At 42.7% G+C, this 27,709-nt stretch overlaps 1 protein-coding gene across 4 annotated transcripts in view; it reads left to right on the forward strand.

Annotated features, from left to right (window-relative positions):
* The first annotated feature begins 5,018 nt into the window (after window positions 1-5,018).
* KIF20B (kinesin family member 20B) overlaps window positions 5,019-27,709 on the forward strand; it is a 96,723-nt gene continuing 74,032 nt past the window's right edge. For 2 of the 4 annotated variants that reach the window (XM_054035254.1, XM_054035257.1), the window contains exons 1-6: window positions 5,019-5,087; window positions 13,506-13,662; window positions 14,410-14,496; window positions 14,623-14,742; window positions 14,975-15,113; window positions 23,771-23,955. In XM_054035254.1, the coding sequence (XP_053891229.1) occupies window positions 13,507-13,662; window positions 14,410-14,496; window positions 14,623-14,742; window positions 14,975-15,113; window positions 23,771-23,955 (687 nt within the window). In that variant the 5' untranslated portion in view covers window positions 5,019-5,087; window position 13,506. Of the gene's footprint in view, window positions 5,088-10,084; window positions 10,261-12,657; window positions 12,707-13,505; window positions 13,663-14,409; window positions 14,497-14,622; window positions 14,743-14,974; window positions 15,114-23,770; window positions 23,956-27,709 lie in introns of those variants that run through there. The other 2 variants (XM_054035255.1, XM_054035256.1) reach the window with 2 other exon arrangements.

The raw sequence follows: 27,709 nt of genomic DNA on the forward strand, positions 1-27,709 counted from the left end.
ACCTTTTTTGAGGAATAATTAGTCGTTTTAATTTTTCTTATACAGGCACTACTCAACCTCATTACATCTGTGTTGGGAAGTAGTGATCACCCAGGGCCCAATTAGGGTCCTAACTGTGCCTCCCTCTTCCTTTATCTCTGCAATGTAAACAGTGATTATAATCATATCTATCTCACAAGAATGTAGTTAATATTATTTTATTTATGCCCTGATTTTGCAAACATTTTTACATTTGCTTAACTGCAAACATGTGAGTAGTACCACTGAAGAACTCACAAATTAAGCATTATATACTTCAGGATTGGGGCCTTGATATTTATATGCTTTTCTAAATGTAAATATAACTAACATTTGAGCACCTCAGAAACATTCATAAGTTTTCCTCACAATATTCTATTGGGTTATTATGGCTATTATCCCAGTTTCACAGATGAGGAACTGAGGCAGAGAAAGAATAAATAACTTATATTTTTTCTACTCATCAAAACATGTAAGAAAGGAGGAGGAGGAGGATCACATTATAAAGATCTGCAAAATCTACAGTGACTAACAGCTCATTTTGGCACAACATGTGAACGGGCTAGAGAGAGCAATGCCACATCCCTTCTCAATCAAGAAAATCCAAGACCAAGGAGCTAAGTAGAGCCCACAGGTGTATTCAGACCCCCCAGAGGGTACAAGGAGCCTAGAAAACATGTGATCATATATGCCAGCAGTTCTCAAATTGTGGGTCAGGATCCCAAAGTGGTTAGAGACCCCCCTGTAATGGGGTCACCAGGGCTGACATTAGATTTGCTGGGGTCCAGGGACAAAGCCAAAGTTCCAATCCCACTGCCTGGGGCCAAAGCCCAAGGGCTCCAGCCCTGGGTGACGGGATCAGGTTTTGGCTTTGGTCCCCCTGCCTGGGGCAGAGGGGCTCAGGCAGACTCAGGCTTTGGTCCCCCCTCCTGGAGTATTTTTGTTGTCAGGAGGGGGTCGGGTGCAGTGAAGTTTGAGAACCCCGATATATGCTTAACATCTGTACAATCTACTGCGTAGCATCTCATGTGAGCAGAGCTTATTTTGTGGGTCAGCATTTGGAAGTGTACCACCACCACACTTTTTTCCCCTAATCTGACCCGTGTTCACAGTTTCATTTGAACTGCTTATTGACACTGCACAGGCTTATTTTAAGCCCTGATAAAGAACTGGCAGAAATAACCTGATCAGCAAATTAGCTGGTACATCCTGAGAAGCCAATGTAGCTTTGGGCTTGCCCTGTGGCGGCTGTTCTGTAGCAACATACCGCTTCCCACGTGTGGCTTGTAACGACACAAACAGCTCCCACTCCCAATTCCTGACTTTGGGTGGGTGCACTGAGCATTGGCCTAGGCCAGTGGTTCCCAAACTTTAACAGCCCGCGAACCCCTTTCACTAAATTGTGACATCTTGTGAACCCCCTCCTAAAAATGAATATTTCCAGGGATTTAAGTTTAAATTTCCTCAGTGTGATGGGATTCGCTTGCTTTGTTCTGCATAGCTCTTGGAAGTCTGAAACCATTGGAGAAAGATAAAGTCTCAGGTCTGGTTCGGCATCAAGTCTGTTTCTGTATTTGGTTTTCAGATGTGCATACAAGGAAAATGCTTTCTCGCATAAGTATGTTGTTGAAAATGGTAACAAAACTGCAGCAGCTTTTTCTGCCAGAAAGGGGTACTTGTTTCTTAAACTCAGCCAAACGTTGATCAATGATAGATTTCTGAAACTCCTTTTCAGTTCGTAATTACCCAGGAGATCTCAATCAATTTCTCTTTTTCCTGGTGTTTAATATCTGTGTTGAGAAAGTGGTATCATCAAAACGGTTGCGAATTCAGGCATTATTGCCTGACATAGCCGGAAAGTATTCCCTGAAACTTGTGCAAAGTCCTTTTAGGTGTGCAATTATATTGGTTTTAGTGCACTGATCCAACTGAAGTGTATGTTCTGCCAGGAAGTCATGAAGATTACTGAAACACTTAGTTTGATTGGTTTCAGAGTAGCAGCCGTGTTAGTCTGTATCCGCAAAAAGAAGAACAGGAGTACTTGTGGCACCTTAGAGACTAACAAATTTATTAGAGCATAAACTTTCGTGGACTACAGCCCACTTCTTCGGATGCATATAGAACAACTTCCCCAGAACTGCAACTTCTTTATCAGAGATTCAACTTGCTCTTGCACATTGAAAACTGTTATATTGAGGCCTTGAAGAGATAAATTTAGGTCATTAATTCTTGAGAAAATATCTGCTAAATAAGTTAGGCTCTGGAGCCAGACATTATTTTCCATACAGCTGGCAAGGTGGAAAGGGTGGCTGTTGAAAAAAACTAAGATTTCCGTTCTAACCTCAAACAAGCGCACAAGGATTTTACCCTTTGAGAGCCATCAAACTTCAGTATGGGTCAACACACAGTCATGTATACTACCCATTTCTTCACAAAGTACATGAAATATTCTGGAATTTGTTGGCCATGATTTTATGAAATTCACCATTTTCACTGCATTGTCCAGCACTTCCTTCAGTCCCTCTGGCATGCTGTTAGGGCTGTATTCCCACTTTGAACTTTAGGGTACAAATGTAGGGGCCTGCATGAAAACTTCTAAGCTTAACTACCAGCTTAGCTCTGGTCCGCTGCCACCATCCCAAGAATTCCCATGCCTGGGAAGCCTTGAGAAACCTTCACCAATTTCCTGGTGAATACAGATCCAACCCCCTTGGATCTTAAAACAAGGAGAAATTAATCATCCCCCCTCCTTCCTCCCACCAACTCCTGGTGAATACCGATCCAACCCCCTTGGATCTTAAGACAAGGAAAAATCAATCAGGTTCTTAAAAATAAGGCTTTTAATTAAAGAAAAAGGTAAAAATAATTTCTGTCAAATCAGTATGGAAATTAACCTTACAGGGTAATCAAACTTAAAGAGCTTAGAGGACTCCCCTCTAGGCTTAGGTTCAAAGTACAGCAAACAAAGATAAACACTCTAGTAAAAGGTACATTTACAAGTTGAGAAAACAAAGGACAACTAACACGCCTTGCCTGGCTATTTACTTACAAGTTTGAAATAGGAGAGACTTGTTTAGAAAGATGTGGAGAACCTGGATTGATGTGTGGTCCCTCTCAGTCCCGAGCGCGACCGCACTTCCAAACAAAGAACACAAACAAAAGCCTTCCCCCCCCGCAAGATTTGAAAGTATTTTGTCCCCTTATTGGTTCTTTGGTCAGATGCCAGCCAGGTTACCTGAGCTTCTTAACCCTTTACAGGGAAAAGGATTTTGGAGTCTTTGGCCAGGAGGGATTTTATAGTACTGTACACAGGACAGCTGTTACCTTTCCCTTTATAGTTATGACACATGCGTTTTGTTGCAAGGGCTTGTCTATGGATGCTGCAATGAGTCCAAGAGACTTTTGATGCAACCTTTTTTGTTTGAGCTGCAAATCCAGTATACTTCCCCATCATTGATGTGGCCCCATCAGTGCAAATGCCTAGGCAACGAGACCAATCTATTTCCTTTTCTTGAAAATCTGCATTAGTCAGATTGAAGATATCTTCTCCAGTTGTACGTTCTTCCAATGGTCGGCAAAACAATAAGTCTTCTTCAACCATACCTTCATTCACATAACGTACAAACAGTAGCAAAATAGCTAGATTAGCTACATCAGTTGATTCATCCAACTGTATAGCATAATATGGACTATTTTTCACTCTATGTACAATTGTGGTATCTATATTATTTGACATGTCATTAATTCGTGACAATGTATTATTGGACAAAGGTACCATGCTATGGTATGGGCTTCTGATGCTTTTGCTACTCGGTAGCTCACGCAGTATGACGCTTTAAGTGCATTTTCATTATCAGTACTTGCTTTGGATATAAAACTGGTAATGTCATTTTTCTTCTCAGCTAATTTTCGCTTGAAAAAATCAACAGGCTTGTCGAGTTGTGCAGGATGCCTAGTTTCTAAATGGCGCCAAAGTAGAGGTTTGAGGCTGCTGTTTGCTAGAACATCACCACAAATCACACACAGTGGTTTTGGATGTTCTTGATCACCAATGCATGTAAAGCCATATTTTATATAATCATCATCATATTTTCTTTTCTTTGTAAGTGACTTTCCAGGACCATCACGATCATTAGACTTAGATTTTCCACAGTTTGGACTTGAGGCAACACTAGCTGATTCCAGCGTCTTTACACTTTCCTTTTTCAGCCACTTATCCATTGAACTTGTGTACAAAAGTTCTAATAAAAATAACAGAGAGAGACTGCTAACAACCAACAAACTAGAAACTGAGAAGATTCACTCACTGAAGCAAATCAGCACTCCAGAGAGAAGGACAATTACTGAGACACCTTAACACTCCTACACTGGCCACAACGTGCTTCTGGCTGGTTTGGCTCGCAAACAGCTTTTCTTCCGCGGAGGAAGGTGCCCTGGGAGGGACAAATTAGCTTGGACCACCCCCCACATTCAGCGTGGCCCCCTGCTGACTGCCCTGGATGCAAACTTCCCCTGCCTGACAAGGACAGGGATCCGAGCTGCCACCTGCACCCGACATCGAGTGCTGGGGTTCGGGGCTGCTGGCTCCCCCGCTGACAGGGGAGGGCTGGGGCTGCCGGCTCAATCTGCCCAGCCCCACTCCCCACGAGGCTCGGGCTGTCTGCCCTGCAACTGGGTCCCAGCAGAGGCCGCTATTAATGAAATTTTTCTTGCGAACCCCCAAGGGTTTGCAAACCCCACTTTGGGAACCACTGGCCTAAGCGGTCCCAAGTCGCGAGCAGCAGCCAAGCGGGTCCCGTTTGCGTGTCGGACAGGGCAATGTTGCTATTTGTGTCGTCACACCGGCCCCGGCACATCACATCCAGGCCGCATGCGCCTCCCCACGCACCAGTCCCAGCCTGCGCTGGGTGGAGCCGTTCCGCTTCCCCTGGGCGTGACGTTGGCTCCCAGCCCGCCCCTCGCCTCCCATGGTGCTGTGCGGCACAGCGCGCCGCCATTGGCTGGATTTGAAAAGGGACCGCGGCGAGTCTGACGGTGTTGCCGGCAGAGAGGTGTCGCGTCCCCCGCAGGTGAGCGCGGGCTGAGGGGCTGCCGCTCTCCGGGCCAGAGCTGCGCTCCGAGAGGTCACTTCCTGGCTTCCCCTCCCCTCCCTCCTTCCCTGCCTGGAGGCTGCCTCGGCTTTCCCTGTCGGTGCGCTGGGGAGCGAGTCGTGCCCCGGCATAGGCAGCCTGGGGCCGCCTGCCCTGGCTCCCAGCGCCCTTGTGGCTCCGGCATGCCGGGCTCGGGAGCGGCCCGTCTGAGGCGCTGCGGTGTCCCGAGCCCAGGGGTGACTGCTCGGGCTGAGGCTGGGGGCGCTGCTCCTGCAGGAGGAATATAGGGAGTTGCGGCGGTGATAGCCCAGCTTAGCTACACGCGGCTCATCTAGGGCCGAGTTCTTGTTATTGGTTGAGCGAGTGACATAACCACGGTGATTTTTAAAATCTTCTGGTAAAGGATGGGTGACTTTGACGTCTCTTCGTGTGTGCCTGGGCTGGTTATTGCCATGGGAACTTAGGAAAGTGGTAGTAGGAAAACCCACTTGTCCATAGCAAGTGGGAATCTACAGGCTTAGTGCCATACCTTCTGCAGGCTTCAAGCTGGTATTTGCAAAAAGTAACCATCATAATTACTAAGGACAACTTCCAACTGAGTGTGACAAGGGAGAGGGAGAGAAAGCATAGGCCTCTTCTATAGTGGGGCTTAGGCCTGGTTTCAGTTATTAGTGAGGCTGCTCTGTTGGAAACCCTTGTGTCAATGAGAAAAATAGCAGTGCACCAGAGGTTATTACTAGGGTGAAATAGGGGGAAAGGTCACTGGTGCAAATTCTAAGTTTCCTTGTCTATGCAAGGGACTTGCACTTCATGGGTTGTTGTCATTGACTTCACATCTTTAACTGATTTGCCTTAAGTCTCTTGAGTGTCCCCTATAGCATCGGTTCTCAACTAGGGGTTTGTGGCTCCCTGGAGGGCCGTGAGGAGGTTTCAGAGGGGTCTGTGAAGCAGAGCTGGCATTAAACTCACTGGGGCCCAGGACAGAAAGCCAAAGCCTGAGGCTAGCTGTGGCAGGCTGAAGCCCAACCAACAGTTTTGCAGGGATCCCTGTGGCATGGGGCCACAGGCAATTGCCCTGCTTGCTACCCCGTAATGCTGGCCCTGGATTTTATATGCAGAAAAACAGCTGTTTGTTTGATGGGGGTTGGTGTGGAGTTTTTTCAGCCTGGGAAGGACTTTGAAAGAAAAAGGTTGAGAACCCCTGCTCTATGGTCATGCCCACAGAGAGTTCCTATCTTGACCTATTAATTTAATTTAAGGCACACTTGTTTGTGTCCTAATTAACAAATGTAGGGGATGTGAGAGCATATTCTGAGCCATCTAAAGCTCTTCTAAAATTTAACATTTAAATCAAATAAGATAACTGGTCAATAGGTATTACTGATGGATAACTACCAATTAAATAGAATACTTGAATAAAACACTTGTGCACTCTTTATCCTTATAATTGAAGTGGACCTGGCTTTGAGACTATCACAGCACAGGTATATTTCACTCCAATAGTACGTTTTAGTTTTCAGGTTAGTAGGTGTTGTGTATGTTGTTGAAGCACTGATAATACTTTGGGCCAAATTCTGCCCAGACTTTCATTCCATGCAACTCCATCCCCACATAGGTGGGACTGACTAGAGTAGAAATTGGGGCAGAAGTTGACTGTTACTCTTGCATAGCTCACCTCTGTAGCTCTTGAAATGCTTTATAAAGCTGGCCAAATATCTGTATTTTACAGGCTGGTGGATGCGGAAGACTGAGGCTTGGTCTACACTACAGAGTTAGGTCCATGTAAAGCAGCTTACATCAACCTGATTATGTCAATGTCTATGCTATAGCCTTGCTCTCGCTGATGTAGGTGCCCTACTACACCGACATAAAACATGAGAGGCGTAGCACTTATGTCCGTTTAGTTAGGGCAACGCAGTGTCCATGTAGACCAGTGGTACTCAACCGTTGAGCCGCATGGGGACCAATTAGAGCTGTGTGGTAAAGGCTGCTCAGCTCACCCGGTGGGGTCTGCTTCTGGCCTCACTGCGTGCTGGGCTTAGAGGGTCTGAGGAGGGTTGCGGGGCAGGGGGGAGAGGGGAATCTGTGGTTCTTTACCTGCGGCCCAGCTAATGACCCACGATGATAAATAGGTTGAGAACCACTGATGTAGACACTGCATTACTGACGTTGGCTGTCATTCTTGGCAGTTTCATAGCTCTGCTTTGCCAGGCTAGGCTCACAACTGGGCTGTGAAATTGATAAGAAAGACTGGTAGGCTCCCTACTATGAAATTGAGGCCAGCATCTGGCTCACAGCTGCACATCCCCTCCCTTCCCCCCCCCAGCTCTCATCTGGGCATAGGGCTCACAGCTGGAACTCCTGCTCCCCACTCTGGGGTGACAGCCCCAGCTCTGACCCCATGGCAGGGAGCCTACCAGCCTTTCTTGTCAATTTCACAGATTCAGCTGTGAGCCCTCTCTTGAGCCTGAAATTGACAAGAAAGGCTGGTAGACTCCATCCTGTGAACCCTGCACCAGGCTCACAGCTCAGGTTGTCAACCCAGGGCAGAGGGGGTCTCACATCTGGGCTCTCAGTTCCACGCTGGGAGCCCAGCTGCCGCCTGGGCTCTCAGCCCCTCACTCTGCCCTTCTTAAATCAGTGCAAGCACTCCTGGTAAGGATGTGCACCACTGACAGGAGGGTCATGTGAACATGAAATACCACAGTAAATACTGGAACAGTGCAGGGAAGGGTTGCTAGGATGATCTAAGGAATGGAGAACCTGCATTGCAAAAGGGAACTTAAGGAGCTTGACTTGTTTAGCCTGACCAAATGAAGGCTGAGGAGAGAGATGATTGCTCTCTATAAATACATCAGTGGGATAAACACCATTGAGGGAGAGGAATTGTTTAAGTGAAGCACCAGTGTTGGCATGAGAACAAATAGATACAAACTGGTCATCAACAAGTTTAGGCTTGAAATTAGATGAGTTTCTAACCATCAGAAGAGTGACGTTCTGGGACAGCCTTTCAAGGAGAGCAGTGTGGGCAAAAAACCTAGCTGGTTTCAAGACTGAGTTTGATAAGTTTATGAAGGGGGTGGTGTGATGAGAGGCCACCTACCATTGTAGGAAATACCTGTGACTGCTAATAGCAAATATCCCCAATGGATGGAGATGACACTAGATGGGGAGGGCTCTGAGTTACTACAGAGAATTCTTTCCCAGGTGTATGGTTGGTGGGTCTCAATCCTGATCATGTGGGTAACTTTTCATATTTGGGGCCAAGAGGGAATTTCCCCCTGGGTCAGATTGGTAGAGACTCTCTGGGTTTTTTGCTTTCCTCTGCGGAGTGAGACATGAAAATTTGAATTAGAGAAAATGGTGGATTTTCTGTAAGTTGAAGTCTTTAACTCAAGATCTGAGGACTTTAGTAACTCGGTCAGAGATTATGGGCCTATTGCAGAAGTGGGTGGGTGAGGTTCTGTGGCCTGTGATGTGCAGGAGGTCAGACTAAGTGATCATGATGGTTCCTTCCGGCCTTAAAGTCTGAGTCTCTTAGGTGAACAGACTGATGAATCACATGCTATGTCAATGCTACGAGCAATACAGTTGCAGTGCTGCAGCTATGCCACTGTAGTGCCATAATGCAGATGCTTCCTACGTGGATGGAAGGGTTTTTTCCTCTCAATGTAGATAATCCATCTCTCTGAAGTCACACCCTACACACTATTGTACAAAGATTATTACAGAATATGCCTTGTGAGGTATCATTTAAAAACGAACTCACTGATCATTAATATTTTTGTATGATTTATGTACATTGTAGGTATTGAGTTATGGATATGCTAGAATTATGACTAAAGTGTGTTTAAACCAGGCATGTCAGATGGAGTTGTTAAACAGGTTTAGCCTCAATAAAGTAGTTGTTTACCTTTATTTACATATAAGCTGTAAACAGGACCATCAAGACAGCAGTGGGAGGTGAAGGCAGGAAACAGAACAATTTGCATTTCAGCAAACACCAGATAAGGAAAAAAGAGCACATGGAGCTTCCTTCATACCCAGACTTCATGTTGCCTTTCTCTCAGGTTCAGTAAACTTAACCCTCAGAAGAACACATTTTAAAGGTTTACTGATCTACAAAGACAGGGGGATGAACCTTAAGTGATTTGAATCGGTATTCAATATTACTGTATCTTGAAAGTGCATAAAGTCAGGTCTTTTCTGAAAGCACACTGTTTTGGGGGAAAAATCAGGACTTGAAGTGTCGACTAGGCCAAAGTTGTGTCCACTTGATTCCACAATTGACTATAGAGTTTAGTGTACACCAGGGTTAAAACTGCTCTGATTTGAACTTGGTGGTTGACCTCTGAAGTGGCAGAAACATCTTGAAGGGACACTTGTCTGGATTTTCGGCAGTGTTATTCTGAGATTCTGGAAGTGTTAAAGGGCATATGTAGAAACTACTAAATATTCCACAATATTAGAACAGCTTTCTCACCGCTGCGTTCTCTAATCATTTCATTTGGGATACGATATAGAAGGGAAATTCCCAACATAGCTCGTTCCATTGCCCTTTCAGCTACCGACAGCCGCTGTTCTTCTCTCTTCGTCAGTGCCCGGGTTTCACTGCCTTACAGCATGGCTGGCAGCAATGTTGAATTGAAGATATTTGTACGTGTGGTCTTGTCGATTTTTGCCTTTGAGGATGTCCTTGATGGAATTAAATGCACACCATCCTGCCCGAATCCTTCGCGAGAGTCTGTTCATGTCTAGGCGCATATTAACTTCTTGGCCCAAATATATGTACTGTTCCACTTCTTCAATTTCTTCTCTGGTTACCGTTATTCTGGCTTTTCGTAAGATGTCTGATCGCAATTATTTCATTTTGCAATGGTTCATTTTCAGCCCAACCTGACTGCTTTTCTTGTCGAGTCTTCATAGCATGAAAGATATTGTGGAAAGCGGGCCACATAGCACAGTTCACGGACAATAGGTGGACTGCAATCATTACTGAGTGGTACCTGCGAGAACAGAAAAGACCATCTGGTCGGCCTCCAAGAAGATGGGAAGATGACATTGTTAAACATTTCGGATGAACGTGGAGAAGAAAGGCAGACGTGTTGTGATCGGCACAGTCTTAACGACAGCTGAAGACCGATCGATCCAGGTGATTAGAACAGCTATACTTTGTCAGACCAATAGTCCATCTAGCCCAGTATTCTGTCTTCTGACAGTGGCCAATATGAGGTTCTTCGGCAGAAATGAACAGAACAGGGCAATTATCAAGTGATCCATTCCCAGCTTCTGGCAGTTAGTGGCTTAAAACACCCAGAGCATGGGTTTGCATCTCTGATCATCTTGGCTAATAGCCATCAATGGACCTTTTTCTCCATGATTTTACCTAATTCTTCTTTTGAACCCAATTATACTTTTCGCCTTCACAGCATCCCTGGAAATGAGTTCTACAGGTTGACTGTATGTGTGAAGTACCTTTTTTGTGTTTTTAAACCTGCTGCCTGTTAATTTCATTGGGTGACCCCTGGTTCTTGTGTTATGTGAAGAATAAGGAAGTGTTATCTACCCCACTTTGTCCACACCATTCTGATTTCATAGACCTCTATATCCTTCTGATGCCATTCTGCGCCAAAAAAAATTCTGTGCACAATATTTTAAAATTCTGCAAATTGTATTTGTTAAATAAATGAGGCTCCAGCATGGCATTGGGGAGCACAGGCCACTGGCTGCATAAAAGTGGGAGATCACTGTGCAGCTCCCCCTGGGACATGGACTCAGCGGTGAGGTCGAGCCTGCCCCTCTCTGCCAGGTGTGTGCAGGCAGGCTCAGCAAGGATCCAAGTGTGGAGGGGCATAGTGTGGGGTGAAACAGGTGTAGGTTGAGAGGGTTCTGTGTGGGGCAGTCTGGATGCAGGTGGCTAAGTGGGGGATCTGGGTATGGGGGGAGATCTGGATGCACAGGGCTTGTTGGGGGGATTCTGGGTGCAACAGTAACTAGATTCTACAGGGGTGTCCAGATGAAGGTGGTTGAGGCTCAGCAGGGGGTGGGGGTCAGAACTCAGCAGGGGGGTATACAGGGGTGTGTGGGCTCAGTGGGGGTCCAGATGCATCTGGGTGGGGATCTGGGTGTGAGTGGCTTCTCAGGGTGGCTGAGGTGCAGGGGGAGTGCGGCTCATTGGGGGGAGGAGTTTCTGAGTGTGGGTGGGGGGGTTAGAGTGTCTGGATGCACAGGGATTGGGCAGATGGAGGAGCAGCTCCCTGTACAGGGATCCCTCCCCCTGCAGCTGCGATGGGTGCAGGAAGTGGGGGAGTGGGAGGGGGAGTTTGCAGAGCTTCCTTCAGCTGAAGGAGAAATCTGGAAGTGGGTCTGATCTGGCCCCAGATGCTGTGCAAGGGAAGAGGAAGTCCCAGCCTCCTCAGCCCACCCGGGACTAGCAGTTGAGCCCACTGCAGGGTAGGAGCCACCAGCCGGGTCTTCCCAGTCCCACCTCCTTGCCCACAGTGATTTACTTCTCTGCTGGCTGCCCTGAGCCTCCAAAACATACTGCTGAGGAGGGTCAGAAAGTCTTTTTTTTTTTTTTTTTTTTTTTTTTTTTTGCGAGGAAGCAAAGAAATCTGCAGGGGAAATAAATTCTGCGCATGCAGAGTAGCAAAAAATATCTTCCCTTGCAAATGTGATGACTAAGCTTAATAGTCCCAGTCTTTTTAATCTCTCCTCATCTGGAATCTGTTCCATACCCCTAATCATTTTTGTTGACCGTCTCTGTACCTTTTCCAATTGGGAATGGGAGACAGGGAATGGATCACTTGATTACCTGTTCATTCCCTTTGGGGCACTTGGCATTGGCCACTGTCAGAAGACAGGATTACTGGGCTAGATGGACCATTAGTCTGACGCAGTATGGCCGTTCTTATGTTCTAATTCTAATATCTTTTTTGAGATGGGGTAATCTGAACTGCACACCATATTAAAGGTGCTGGCATACCATGAATTTATATAGTGGCATTATGATATTTACTGTCTTTATATCTATCCCTTTCCTAATTGTTCCTAACATTAACTTTTTTCTTTTACTGCCACTGCACATTGAGCAGATGTTTTCAGAGAACTTGCCACGATGACTCCAAGATCTTTTTTGAGTGATAACAGCTCATTTAGACCCCATCATTTTGTATGTATAGTTGGGGTTATGTTTTCCAGTGTGCGTTACTTTGCATTTATCAACATTGAATTTAATCTGCCATTTGCCCAGTCACCAGTTTTATGAGATTTTTTTGGTAACTCTTCACCATCAGTTTTGGACTTAACTATCTTGAGTAATTTTGTGTCATCTGCAAATTTTGCCACCTCACTGTTTGCCCCTTTCTCCAGATCATTTATGAATATGTTGAACTGCACTGGTCCTACTATAGATCCCTGTGGGCCCCTGCTATTTACCTGTCTCCATCCTGAAAACTGACCATTTATTCCTTCCCTTTGTTTATTATTTTTTAACCAGTCACTAATCCAGCAGAGGATCTTCCTTCTTATCCCATGAGTGCTTACCTTGCTTAAGTGCCTTTTTTGAGGGACAAGTCAAAGGCTTTGTGAAAGTCCAGGTACACTATCCATTGGATCACCTTTGTCCACATGTTTGTTTGCCCCCTCCTCGAAGAATTCTGATTAGTGAGGCACGATTTTCCTTTACGAAAGCTATGTTGATTCTTTCCTCCCACAAATCGTGTTCATTTATGTGTCTGGTAATTCTGTTCTTTACTGTAGCTTCAGCCAATTTGCCTGGTACTGAAGTTAGGTTTACTGGCTTGTAATTGCAAGGATCACCTCTGGAGAGTGTTCTTGGTTGTTGGTTTTTGATTATTTAAATTGGTGTTACATTAGCTATTCTCCAGTCATCTGGTACAGAAGGTGATTTAAGTGATGGGTTACATACCATAGCTAGTAGTTCTGCAATCTTATTTTGAATTCCTTCAGAACTCTTGGATGAGTCCCATCTGGTACTGTGCCTTATTACTGTTTAATTTATCAATTTGTTCCAAAATCACCTCTATTGATGCCTCAGTCTGGGACAGTTCCTCAGATTTATCATCTAAAAAGAATGTCTCAGATGTGGGAATCTCCCTCATCCTCAGCAGTGAACAGTGATGCAAAGAATTAATTTAGCTTCTTCACAATAGCCTTATCTTCCTTGAGTGCTCCTTTAGATGTGTGTGTGTTTGGTTTTTTTTTTTTTTTTTTTTTCTTTTTCTCCTTTTGCCCCAGCCTGTTGTTGGAAACTGTATTTATGTGTAAGGTTTGAAAATAAATAAAACACATATAGAAATATAAACTTGTATTATGATGGCTTCTCATGACTTCAGGCATGCCATGCTACTTAAACAGTTGGCTTTATTTTTGCAGAATGGAACCAGTTTTGGATAAAGCAACAATTATAAGACCATCCTATATTGCTAGTATTGAGCTACCGCCAAGAATTGGGCCAGTAAATGTTGAGGACCTTAAAGCAGACCTCTCGGATGAATTTTCTCTGGTTTCTTCAAACTTGGATATAAGCCAGGTGAGAATGTTTAACAGTCTGCTTTGTTAATTTTAAAAAATGAAATTACTTAAATTGTGAAGCATTTATATATCCTGTTGCTTTTAATGATAAAGCAACAAGCATATCTATATTTCTGTATAAATAAAAGGGAAACATTTAAAATTAGATGCTATAGTAATGAATTCCTGTATTTGAGCCTTGATAGTCCTGTCGTTGTGTAGTTTGTGTTTTGTGTTAATCAAAAAAAGATACTCTAATTATAAGAGCTAACTTCTGTCATCAGAGGCAGAGAAATTCAGAGACATTATTTGTACATGTTTTCATTGTATTTTGAAGTTCATCTTTCTGCTGGGTACTTCTGATACCAACACAAAGTGATAATTATCAACAATAACTTGCAGGAAATGTTGGTAAAATCTATAGTTGCCTCCTGTTCTGCTCTAGTAATGCAGAAATTAATTACCAGATACAAAGGATAATATGGGGTATGCTCGTGGCTTTTATTTTCAATTACTACTTGGCCTAAACTGCATAGCATATCTTTGTAATCCACAAGAAGTCATTTTAAATATTTTATAAGGTTATTAAGGTGAATTTCTAGAAGGCCCAAAGTACTTTCATTTATTGCTGCATGAATTGTGGGGGGAGGTGGGGGGAAGGGACCTGAAATAACTAGTATTTAATATCTTGCCATGCTAATTGTCAAACTAGACATTCAAACTAAATAGCAATGCTATTAATTGAAGGTAATCTCTCTCTTTTTAGAGGAACAGTTTGGATTCCAAGGAACATATACAAGTTTGCCTTCGTATTAGGCCTTTCACAGCAACTGAAAAAGAAAATGAATCTCAGGTGTGGCTCTTTTTACATAACTTGTTCTTTTTTTACAAAACTTTTTTTTTAGCTAAGATGCAAATGTACAATTTTTCCCCTGAGCTTAAAAATCTATTTTTTTTTTTTTTTTTTTTCCTTTTACAGGACTGTGTTTCTATTCAAGACTCAACTAGCATTATATTGAAAGGCCCTAAGAATTCCATGATCTGTCGGCTGAGTGAAAAAAATGTAGGGCAGATGGTGCAGAAATTCACTTTTTCACAAGTAAGCAGATAATACTTGAGACAAACTTCATTTTGCAATGTGGAAACTTGTTGAATCTTGCCCTAAACAAGTTTTTATGTTGTAGTTTTAATTCTTTTAAAACTGGGAACATTTTATATACATTTAACTGATGAAAAGTGCCTAGATGTAAACTGCTTTTTCTTCCCCACCCCCTCCAAATGGTCCTTTTAAAACAACTGAAGGTCATAAATTGCCTCTTGCTAATGCTTAGGTATTTGGACCTGAAACAACTCAAGAAGAGTTCTTTGATGGTACTGTGAAACAACCAGTGCAAGACTTCTTGGAGGGACACAATCGTCTTATTTTCACTTATGGTGTGACAAATGCTGGAAAAACCTACACATTCCAAGGTACTATTAACATTTTCTTAAACCATGAAATTACAAAAATCTGTGTGTGCAGGCTTCTGAATTAGGCAAATATTATTCAAGTGCCTGAAGTTTTTTATTTATTTGGCCTGTATATAAGCTTACCTCCATTACACATTTATTTGGACTTTACAACTCTCCCTGAACGTACAATAAAACAACTAAAAACTGGTAATACCAACAAAAACACCTCTTTGTAATGGAGAAAGCACGTGTGTGTATATAATTCAAAATATAAACAGACTATACACAAGTTAAACTGTGAGTGGTGTACCTCCTCCTAAGGTCAAGTAGCAACTATCTATCTGCTGAAAGAGAACGTTGACTTCAAATAGAGAGTAGTTGAAATTGATCATAATGGGCAGAAAACCGACTTTTTCTGAAATTTGTTTGCACACCTGCTTTGGGTGTGTGTATAAAATTCAAATTGTCACAAGCTGCTAAGGTTATAATTGGCAATAATATCCTCCAAAACAGAATGGATGAAGGTAGATTTAAAAAAAAAAAATTAGATTGGATTTTTTTTTATTTTGTTCCTTCAATGATAGGTTTCTTTTTAGAAAGAAAAAGCTTCTTTAAAAATCTGAATTTGTAATAAATTTGAGCCTTTACATATTTTGTATTAATTTCTTAATGCATTTTAAATAAAAAAATAAATATGCTGAATCCATGAGACTATCAAAATTTTGAATTAAAGACTGCTTTTATATATATAATATATATAAGAGAGAGAGAGAGCAAAGACTTTCTCTCTTTTTTCCCTCTTGCCCCTCCCACTCCCCCCTTCGATTCTAACTTTTGAGGTGAATTTTTATAAATCTGGCGCAATACGGCATAGGTGCTGGAACTACGGTTGTTTGGAGGTGCTGCTGCACCCTGGCTTGAAGTAATTTCCATCGTATACATGGTTTGCAGTTTGGTTCAGCACCCCCACTATACAAATTGTTCCAGCACCCCTGCAGTATGTCAGCCTATGTATTAATGGCTTGATCCTGTGGGGTCCCAGGGCTACGGGGTGCAAGAGACTGGCAAAGTCATCACAAGCATTGGGACCAGGCTTCTGACTCCAAGAGACACCATCTATCTCATAAGGATCCTCCACTGAGCCCACCTGGGTGGTACTCCTACTTTATAGGAAGATCTCCTTACCTGAGCTCTGACTCGAATATGAATATTTATGATTTCAGCCCAACATGGAAACTTACTCTCCCGCTCATGAAAAACGTTGTTCTGCCAGTAACTACCAGCCCATGGTTCTGGGTACTTCAAGAAATGTCCTTGCTCTGTCTCTTTGCATGTGCTCTCAGACAGATACAAACAAACAGAAATCCATTAATTTTTCAAATGCCTGCCTCTGTTTCTAAAGAAATAAAATGCTGCAGTGCAAAAGTGGGTTATACCAGCTGAAGTCATGGATTGGGGCGGGGGGGGGGGGTGTCTTTTTTTTGGGGATGGGGTGGTGCAGGGAGTAATGTAACAAGGGAGAATGAGCAGTGTGTGCAACCAGAAAGGAGCAACACTAACGTCAAAGCAGGATATTGTGGGAAGAAGGGACAAGATTCTTCAGAGTGCAGCCTATAGTGTTGATTTCAGCACCCAGGAACTGGAGGAGGAAAAACTGCCATGGCTGCAGTTCATTAAAAAAGACGGTTTTCGGATTATTCTCAAGAAATTCCTGTACTGTTGGATTAAAAAAGGAACTTGTGCCAAATGTAAATAGTGCAGCAAAGAGATGCAGAGCCTGATTATCAGAATGAAACAACATTATGAAAATGCTCCTATGAAAGAAGGCAATGACTTTGAAGAGGATGGTGTAGATGTATCTGGATCAATTGGTTAGTAAACATATTTTTGCACCATTTTTATGAACTGTTTACCATGTCTTACTGTGCTAGTAAATGATAAGCACAAATGTATGAAAATGTAAATTTAGGTGGATTACTTATGAATGTCAAAATGTTTGTGTTCAAAATATAATGGGTGTGTCTATCAATTTAAAAAAAGGTAAACTGTTACTGCTGGACTCCTGAAACGATTTTTTTTAATTGCTCAATATAATCAAACATCCTAAGTAAAGATTTCCTATTTAAAAGTGAAGTTTTATTAGGCATTTATGAATTTTTAGCATTTAAAATAAAATTTTCAAGCAGTTTGGCATGTTACTACAGATAAGGTTTTAAATAGATTTAGATAATCCTTATTTATTTTGCTATAAAATTGGGTTTAAAATAAATTGTGATACAAACAGCTTTGAGGAGGAATCTTTCACTTACAATATTAATAAAGCAGTGCATTGAGTAGTACTCAGTGAGTGAGTAACTTTTTTCTTTATCATTTTGTTTCAGGGTCCAGTTTATTCATAAGGGGTTATGAACATCCATTATCTGTAATGACTACAACTTCAGAGTCCTCTACTGGTACCACCAGCAGTGCTGCAACTAAACATACACGAGACAGTAACTACCTGTATTTATTTATTTATTCTTTAAAAATAAATAAAAAAAGCTTTCTTCATCAAGTAAAACCATGGATGAGTATATAATAAAGACAGCAAGATTCCATAGATGAAAAGATTGCTTAGTTCATGTATACAACAAATTCTCCCTTTCATCTTGTTCAGAACAACTATTTCATTGACATGGTTCAATCACTACGACCAGGCTACACTCCACCCAGAAAACCAGACCTCTCTAAAAGGTTGCTGGATACAGTGTATGAGAAGGAAATCTGAACAGTGTGCAGAAAACATTGATGGAAGTTTAGCTAATCCGAGTCTTGACGGGTATAGCAATGTATACAATGATCCAGTAATATGTGATTGTGTGACAACAAGATGGGGTTGTCCATATTACAGAAATGATTAATACATCAGGAAATGCCCATACAGCAGAATACTTAGAAGAAGTAGCAGTAAAAGCTATAACAAAAACTGAAAATCTAGTGTGTAGCTTGGTTGCAGATAATGCTGCAAATGTAACAAAGATGAGGAAAAAAATCTAGGAAGAGACAATGAAGGGAACCTGAAATGTATTACATGAGTGCAGTGCTTATTTGATGAGGTGGTTTTCTTTGCCAAAGACTTCAGTACTACTCAGGAAAAAAGGAAAATGTTGTTATGGAAATATCGTGAGGTTTCAACAATCACTTTGCTTCAGCTTCTCTGACCAGAGAAGGAGAATCCAAACTAATTTTTTCCCCCAAGATGTATGATGGAATTCAGTGGCTGACTGTTTTGAGCTGCATATTAAGAACTGGCTTATTCTGACTACTATTTTGTCACGATTTTCTTCACAAATTGATGGAACTCTCATAGGCCTTGTCTTCACTTACCGGAGGGTCCGGTGGCACGCAGTCGATGTTCTGGGATCGATTTATCGCGTCTGGTTAAGACGCGATGGATCGATCCCGGAAGTGCTCGTCGTCGACGCCGGTACTCCAGCTTGCCGAGAGGAGTACGTGGCATCGACGGGGGAGCCTTCCTGCCGCGTCTGGACCGCGGTAAGTTCGGACTAAGGTACTTCGAATTCAGCTACGTTATTAACGTAGCTGAATTTGCGTACCTTAGTCCGAAGTAGGGACTTAGTGGGGACCAGGCCATAGTCAACATCAGACTAAAGAGAATTGTGGAAGATAGATTTCAGTATATTTCCTTAGCTTTGGGCAAACTGCAGAAAGACGACTGCTGTATCACTGATGCAGTTGAAATTTGGAAGGAACTAAAGGAGACCCTGAAGAAAGGAAATTGCAGGCAGTAAAGAAGCAGATGTATCAAGCACTTGCTCTACCTCATTTTCTTGCTAATAGTCTCAACCCAATATACTAGGGTAGAAGCCTAACTGCTGAAGAAGATGCTGCTGCTATGACATGGGTATCTAATAATCATGCATCGGTCATGCCAACCATAACAAATTTCAGGACTGGAGGTGAACCTTCAAGCAGTACATGCTTGCAAAGCCACACCACAGAATTGAAAGGAAGTCCCAGCTAAGCCCCTGGAACCAGAGTTTAATTGCTAATCCAGCTTTTGAAAACAGTAGCCTCTTCTGGAGGCACAGGGAATATGTTCATTATTTGGACTAATTTTATTCAAAGTTGAGTTATTGATGGGGAGCTGAAAAAGCAGGAAAACTTGTCTTGTTTTTCCAGTCCATGAATGAAAACAAGAAGGGAGGGGATGAGCTGTATTAGTTTTTAAAAATTTGAAAGATAGCCTCAGTAACTTAGATGGGTCATTTTCAAGAGACCTAGACCAGTAGGAACTTTAGCTCCAGTCACTGTCACTTAGGCATATTTGAAAAATTTCCCAGGCTGACCTGACACTCTAGTTTAGTTTAATTCACTGACTACAGTTAATCCCTGTACTGATTAAATCTTCAATACATCATTTAGTCATAAATGTAGAACATGTCTTGATAAGAGAAGTTTGTATGTAAAACATTTCAGGTTTTGTTTAATAAAAATGTATATGTTGTTTTGTTTGATTACTTAATTCTATTTGCCATCCTAATCTGGCTTGACACAAATGAGTAAAACATTAATTATTAGGTAAATAAGCAATATATCATTCACTATTTTCTAACATACTAAAATATACAATTAATAAGAATTTGAAAATATTAGGCTTTATAATTACTTAAATGTGTATATAGTTTACCAGCCTATGTAGCAAAAAGATGTACCAAATCTCATGTAAAGACATAATTTACTTGTGAATCAACATGTTTTAATGGTTATAATAACCAACAAGAGTGCACTTTTTTTTTTTAGAAAATAACTGAAGTACAAATGGAAAAGCTGATTACAATTGATTATTTAAATTGAGGCTTTCCACTTGATTTAAATCAATCTATGCTGCTCCAATGGTGCAATATTTTTGTGCTGTTAGCAATCATAATCATTGCAGACCAGCAGATGTCATCCTTCCTTTAGTTCCAGAAATTTTTCTGTAAAAGGAAGGAAAATAGGGCATACCTAGTCTTGTGTGAATTCAATCCTAGATCATAATTAACAAAAACAACTGTGGCTGCTGTATTAGGTGTTAATTATCCAGAAATACCAGGTAGAATGACAGCACTATTCTGATTGATCATCTTGTGCTATGTGAAATTGATTTTTATTGAAACAATTAACCAATTGCTTTATTAGCAGTAATAACCTTTTTACTGATAACTTATCATCTGTTCTTCAGGAAGTAATGGTTAATGAGCACTGGCAACTCTTCCAGATGGTCATTAATCTCAGGAATTGCTCTTGCTCAAACATGTAACAATTGATTTCAGGATTTCTGATCTCAAATGGATTACCTGAAAGTTGCAAAAAGTTTAGCAGTGTTAACTTCTGTAAAGTGTTATCTTGTGGTGTTTCCAAAAAGCTGCGGAATATAGCAAAGATCTCAATTCAAAGCAGTAAAGTGTATGAGACTGGCAGACAATATGAAAAGTACACCAAATTTAATTTATTTAAATCACTTTTTTTTAACTTTAGTTTTCTCCGATTCTTCTGTTACTTGTAATACTAGGAAGTAAAGCCTTTTTCATTTTGAACTGTGTACTTAATGCGTTTGATAGTACTTTCTGTATAGTCCACGTAATGGCTTCTCTCAATGTAGTTAGCCAGCTTCTAGTGGTGTTTGTGAGGGTCTTTCCAACAGCAACAGGGGACAATTGTATCTTTTTAAAAAAAAAAAAAAAACCTGTAAAAACACAATACTGGAGGTGGGGTGGAGAATGGGGGCAGGTATGACATTGAAATTCTTTTAAACTGGCTAGATTTCAAGTTAATGATATCCCTATAGGTAACAACTCGCTTACAATATTGCAATGAGCAGTAGCCCCCTTGGTATCCCCACTACTTCTTCATATTTAGTTTGACTGCCAGCATTAGAGACACAGTTGCTAGGGTAATGCTGCACTGTATGCTTTTTTTTAAAAAAAGTATATTTAAAATGGACAGTGTGATCTCCTATACCTTGGGGGAGCGTCTTGTAACCCCCATATTCCTCATTTTTATATAATCGTAATCTTACCTTACAAGGCCTGCTTTTATATGCATCCGGGGTAAGGTTATGATCTGCTGAAGGTAATTTCTCTATCCATATATGTATATTATTAATGCATATGAAGTTATGAGAATTGTGTTGTATGGCTGTCACTAAAACATGCTGTAAGTTGGGGAATCAGCCAGATATTGGCTCCCCAGAGGCAACAGCAAGGAAACTAACCAATACCCAGATGGGGGTTTCAAACAACTTATCAACAACAATTGTCCAGCAAGGGAGCTACAATTCAATGACTCCCCTGCATGAGGCCACACCAGGGGAGTTGCTCAACCTTGCCTGGAGACTCAGCAGTGCCCTCCCCTCCCCACAACATGCCTGGACTTGTATTTTTCCAAGCACAAAAAACACAGTAGACACCTATTGGGCCCTTCTCCTGCCCCTACCTATGCTGCAAACAACTAAGGACTTGTCTACACTGGCAATTTGCAGCGCTGCAACTTTCTCGCTCAGGGGTGTGAAAAAGCACCCCCGCACCCTCCCCCGAGCACAGCAAGTTTCAGTGCAGTAAAGTGGCAGTATAGACAGTGCACCAGCCACACCCCTTGTGGAGGTGTGGTTTTTTTAAATCTGCACTGCCCATCTTGAGCGGTGCAAGAAGGTATATTCCTGAAGTACAATGCTGGGAGCTGGGGGGATTTGGCTTTAGTGCCTTTCTCTGTGTGATTCCAGAGTGACTCTGGGAGCATTCATGCAATCTAGCTGGGTGTGTGGGGCTCCACATGCTGTTGCGCTGAGTGACCACAGCGCCTGGAAGGGCTTGCTGCTGGTCACTAGTAAGGCACTGTGAGAGACAGCCCAGGCTGGAGAGAGTTAAGCGATCCCACAGTCCCAGTCTGCACCCTGGAGATCCCGTCAGTTGGTTAAAAGAATTCTAACACTACAAAGTGTCTTTTAGTCACTGGTCATGAATGCAAGGTGCTCGTGGAAGAGAGGGTGCAAAAACCATAGTGCAGGTAAGTGGAGTAAAATGTCTTCCAGGTTGCTTTGCCCGCACACATGTATTCTTGCATTCTGCTCTAGTCAGACTCTCCTGAGCAAAGACTCCTTGTTAATAACACTGACACAGTGTTACGGTTTTGAGACTTAGGCAAATTGCCACCAGAGAGATAAATAAGATCACTTGTTTAAGTTATGTATCTTCCTGTTTGGAGGCAGGACACTCCATCTTTTACATGTTACACTTACCAAATGTATTTGGAGAGAGGTTGTAGTGGGTAAGCCTCCTTGGTCAAGTAAGAAAATAAAAGGTACTGTGACCTGAGCTGTCCTTCTGAGTTTGATAGTTAATGCCATGGTCTTATTTTCCCCCATCAAGTATTATCAATATAATTTCCCACTTTTGGTCTACGTCTGCTAATTGGCTTACATGAGCATTCCCTCTAATCACTGAATGCTCATTCCAAAGGGCATATGTGGAGAACAAGAGAAATCTGTATTGATATATAATTTGGTTTACCTGCTTGATTCTGTCTGACTAAACAGTGAATTAAAAGGCCTGGTTAGGAAGAGCAAGCAAGAAACAAAATAGTTAGAAGATCTCTCAGGGTAAACAATTTCTAGGGAATAATGGGTGGGCAACCAAGTGGGAAGAGGTTCTTTTCAGGCACCAACAAAAAGTCGCACAGTTGTATTATCTGTGCCAGAGTCTAGAGATCAAAAGGACCATAAACAGTTAATTCAGCTGTTGGAACTTAGGGCTTGTCTGTACTTACGCGCTGGTTCGGCAGCTGGCAATCGAACTTCTGGATTCGATTTATCGCATCTTGTCTGGACACGATAAATCGAACCCAGAAGTGCTCCCCGTCGACTCCGGTAATCCTGCTCACCGCGAGGAGTATGCAGAGTCGACGGGGGAGTCTGCCTGCCGCATCTGGACCACGGTAAGTTCGAACTAAGGTACGTCGACTTCAGCTATGTTATTCACGTAGCTGAAGTTGCATACCTTAGTTCGAATTGGGGGGTTAGTGTAGACCAGGCCTTAGATGCTGCTAGTGAGAGACACAGGCAGAGAATGCAGGAGGGCAGTCTGTCTCCGCCTGAGGCGAAGGATGGGATTGCAGGTAGGAGGGAGAGAATCTGGGTTAAGTGTAACCTTCATAAACTTGCAGGGAACGGATAAAGTGTAGGTAAGAGCAGATGTGTAATAGGTTTTGTTGTCTTAACCCATTTCTCTTTGGTTGGATAAACATACATGAAGCTGTTTGAGTTGTTTTAATCAGTCACCGGTCAGAGTCTACTGGACAGAAGTTGCTTGCAGGTGCCAAATACAATTGGACCTGTTGGGTTAACACAGTTGGAAACAAGGGGGGCAGCAACCCAGTCAGTCCAACCAAGATTGAACTGTGGGCTTCTACCCTTGAGAGAAGTGAAGCCTGTGCCTGAGGGGTGCACTTGAGGGACTACAAAGGTATTTAAGGTGCAGCTTGCCTTGTAACTATGATGGCATATGGGGGGGGGGGGAGAATGACCCCTACTTCCTTTTTACTGCCTGAAGAGAACGATGAATTCTAACTTCTTCACCAATGTCTTGCTTTCCAAGAGCATACAGGGCCTTGATATAGCTCTTGTATTTTGATTACAGGGACAGAAGCTGACATTGGTATTCTGCCAAGAACTATGGATATGTTGTTTAAAAGCATTCGTGGCAAACTGTATCCAGATATGGATTTCAAACCCCTTCGATGCAGAGATTATATAAGGCTGACTAAAGAACAAGTGAGAGAAGAAATTGCTGTTAAAAATTCAATACTTCGTCTAATGAAAGAGGTATGGCAGAATTTTTTGTATAGCGCGCGTGCACATAGAGCATATGTGTATACACACTTTAAAAAAAATACTGACTTACTGAGTTGGTAAGGTTGATCTTTTCATGAAAATAAGGTGAGGCAGCAGTCAAACATGGATGTGGCTAAATGTTTGTTTGGATGGATATGGAAACTTGTAGAAAGGAAAAGGAAGACTTGGAACAGGAAGATGGGATTTAGGTAAACTGGGGTAAAGTATAAGGAGTGGATTTAAATGGGTTTTCTGATGGAGCTTCATCTAATTATTCCTATCTTTGCTGCTGTTCTGCCCTGGAGTATAGTGACGCAGCACTAGATTCTTGGGTTGTGGTTTTAAAAAAAATAATAATAATAATAATAATTTATCTGGAATGCTGACGTTCCAAAGAGGCCTAGTCTTCTGTTAAATAAACATCAAATAGCTGAGTGACTTGAAATGTAAATGGCATCTATCGTGATCTAGAAACAAAATTCTAAAGTGCATGGAACATCACAAATAAAAATGAACAGGAGGTGGGAAGTTGGGACTACCCAGAGAGGGTTGCCCTTTCTTTATAAAGGCAGGTTGAAAATTAACCCAAATAAATGCCAGGCTGTCTCTGGATATTCTAGTGGTGGTACTTTTGGTGAGGTGGAGCACATTTATTGAGTGATATTTAACCTGCGTTAAAAGCAAAGTTTTCCAAAGGGAGGAAAGATGATAGTAAAATCTCTTAAACGTGATTACAAACTTGTGTAAAGAGAGCACAGAAAATAATCAAATATGTTTAAACTAAAACATTGATTAGGAGATTACAGGCAAGAATCTTAAGTTAAAAGAAAGTTCCAACATATGGATTTTCAGAAGCTTGTTTTGGTTACATGATTCTAATAGTACAAGGCTGCTACCCTGTTTTGGACAGCTCTTCGATGGAGAGTAGTTGGCAATTTACGTAGTGGCAGGCAGACTGGAGTCTCAACAACACTGCATTGACCGTTATGGCTACAGTTATCACATACTGGGACCAAAGGATTTACAGTCTCAGCGTTGGATCACCTTGATCCTGACAGATACCCTGGCCAAACCAGATACGGGGGAAAAGAGAATCAAACAATGATCCAGCTTCCATAAGTGTGTTCCAAGATGTGTAGAGCCTGCGCAGATACCAATTTTGTATCCGCATCTGATCCACAAACGTGTTCTCCTCATATCCGCAGATTTGCAGGGCTATAAAGATGTGAATGAAAGGTTCCTGTTCCCTCCATAATTCTTCTTATCTTAGGGCTTGTCTATACTTACGCGCTAGTTCGGCGGCTGGCAATCTAACTTCTGGGTTTGATTTATCGCGTCTTGTCTGGACGCGATAAATCGAACCCAGAAGTGCTCCCCGTCGACTCCGGTAATCCTGCTCGCCGCGAGGAGTACGCGGAGTCACCGGGGGAGCCTGCCTGCCGCGTCTGGACCGCGGTAAGTTCAAACTAAAGTACATCGACTTCAGCTACGTTATTCACGTAGCTGAAGTTGCGTACCTTAGTTCGAATTGGGGGGTTAGTGTAGACCAGGCCTTAGACAGGAGGCAAAAAGATCCACAAGAATTTGGTTTAGCGCAGGCAGGGCAAATCTAACCTTGCATCTTCTGCTATGACCAGCTTTGGCAAACCAACAAGCAGTACCATTTAGGTGCAGAGTTTTTCTCCTGCTGACAGCAATAAGTAAAACTTAGCCAGATATCTTTCCAAAGCCACAAAAGTAAAATCAGGAATGGCTAACTGAACTATGTGCCGTAAGTTGCAGTTTAATTCCTGAATCCACAGATGGAGCATTCCCGCTCCCTCGCCACCGCCGCCCCCCCCCTCCTTTCAGTGTGCCTTTCCCTTACGAGATTGGATTAGATTTTTAACAGGACCTAAAACTGACTTCCTCAGCCATGATATTTGAGACTGTCAAGCAAGCGTTTTCTCTTTGAAACTATACCACCCAAGGGATTCAGGGAGGAATCTTCTGAGGACTAGCAATCAAGGAAACTTGATGCAAATGTAGGGGGTGGGAAGGGGTTTCCTCCACTAGGCTTCTGGGTTGGCCAGTATGGTGTCTGTCTATGGATAGCAAACAGTTTGGCTCTGGCAGTGGATTTAATTTCCCAGGTTTAATTAAACAACTTTTTTTCCACCCCATGTATGATTACTGAGCCTTTGTGAAATGAGCAGCAATATCTGATATATTGTAAAGTTCCCGTGTAATAGCAGAGTAGAGGTAGACATAAAATTTCATCTATTAAGTTCTCTGGAGTGTAGCCATTACAATTTGAGACAGTATTTGTCTAGATCATAGAATCATAGAATATCAGAGTTGGAAGGGACCTCAAGAGGTCATCTAGTCCAACCCCCTGCTCAAAGCAGGACCAATTCCCAGCTAAATCATCCCAGCCAGGGCTTTGTCAAGCCGGGCCTTAAAAACCTCCAAGGAAGGAGACTCCTCCACCTCCCTAGGTAATGCATTCCAGTGTTTCACCACCCTCCTAGTGAAATAGTTTTTCCTGATATCTAACCTGGACCTCCCCCACTGCAACTTGAGACCATTGCTCCTTGTTCTGTCATCTGCCACCACTGAGAACAGCCGAGCTCCATCCTCTTTGGAACCCCCCTTCAGGTAGTTGAAGGCTGCTATCAAATCCCCCCCTCATTCTTCTCTTCTGGAGACTAAACAATCCCAGTTCCCTCAGTCTCTCCTCATAAGTCATGTGCTCCAGACCCCTAATCATTTTTGTTGCCCTCCGCTGGACTCTTTCCAATTTTTCCACATCCTTCTTGTAGTGTGGGGCCCAAAACTGGACACAGTATTCCAGATGAGGCCTCACCAATGTCGAATAAAGGGGAACGATCACGTTCCTCGATCTGCTGGGAATGCCCCTACTTATACAGCCCAAAATTCCGTAAGCCTTCTTGGCAACAAGAGCACACTGTTGACTCATATCTAGCTTCTCGTCCACTGTGACCCCTAGGTCCTTTTCTGCAGAACTGCTACCTAGCCATTCGGTCCCTAGTCTGTAGCAGTGCATGGGATTCTTCCGTCCTAAGTGCAGGACTCTGCACTTGTCCTTGTTGAACCTCATCAGGTTTTTTTCGGCCCAATCCTCTAATTTGTCTAGGTCCCTCTGTATCCGATCCCTACCCTCTAGTGTATCTACCACGCCTCCCAGTTTAGTGTCATCTGCAAACTTGCTGAGAGTGCAGTCCACACCATCCTCCAGATCATTAATAAAGATATTAAACAAAACCGGCCCCAGGACCGACCCTTGGGGCACTCCGCTTGAAACCGGCTTCCAACTAGACATGGAGCCATTGATCACTACCCGTTGAGCCCGACGATCTAGCCAGCTTTCTATCCACCTTACAGTCCATTCATCCAGCCCATACTTCTTTAACTTGGCGGCAAGAATACTGTGGGAGACCGTATCAAAAGCTTTGCTAAAGTCAAGGAATAACACATCCACTGCTTTCCCCTCATCCACAGAGCCAGTTATCTCATCATAGAAGGCAATTAGGTTAGTGAGGCATGACTTTCCCTTGGTGAATCCATGCTGACTGTTCCTGATCACTTCCCTCTCCTCTAAATGTTTCATAATTGATTCCTTGAGGACCTGCTCCATGATTTTTCCAGGGACTGAGGTGAGGCTGACTGGCCTGTAGTTCCCCGGATCCTCCTTCTTCCCTTTTTTAAAGATGGGCACTACATTAGCCTTTTTCCAGTCATCTGG

Source organism: Malaclemys terrapin, chromosome 7, assembly GCF_027887155.1.
Source record: "Malaclemys terrapin pileata isolate rMalTer1 chromosome 7, rMalTer1.hap1, whole genome shotgun sequence".
In the NCBI taxonomy this organism is placed as follows: domain Eukaryota; kingdom Metazoa; phylum Chordata; order Testudines; family Emydidae; genus Malaclemys; species Malaclemys terrapin.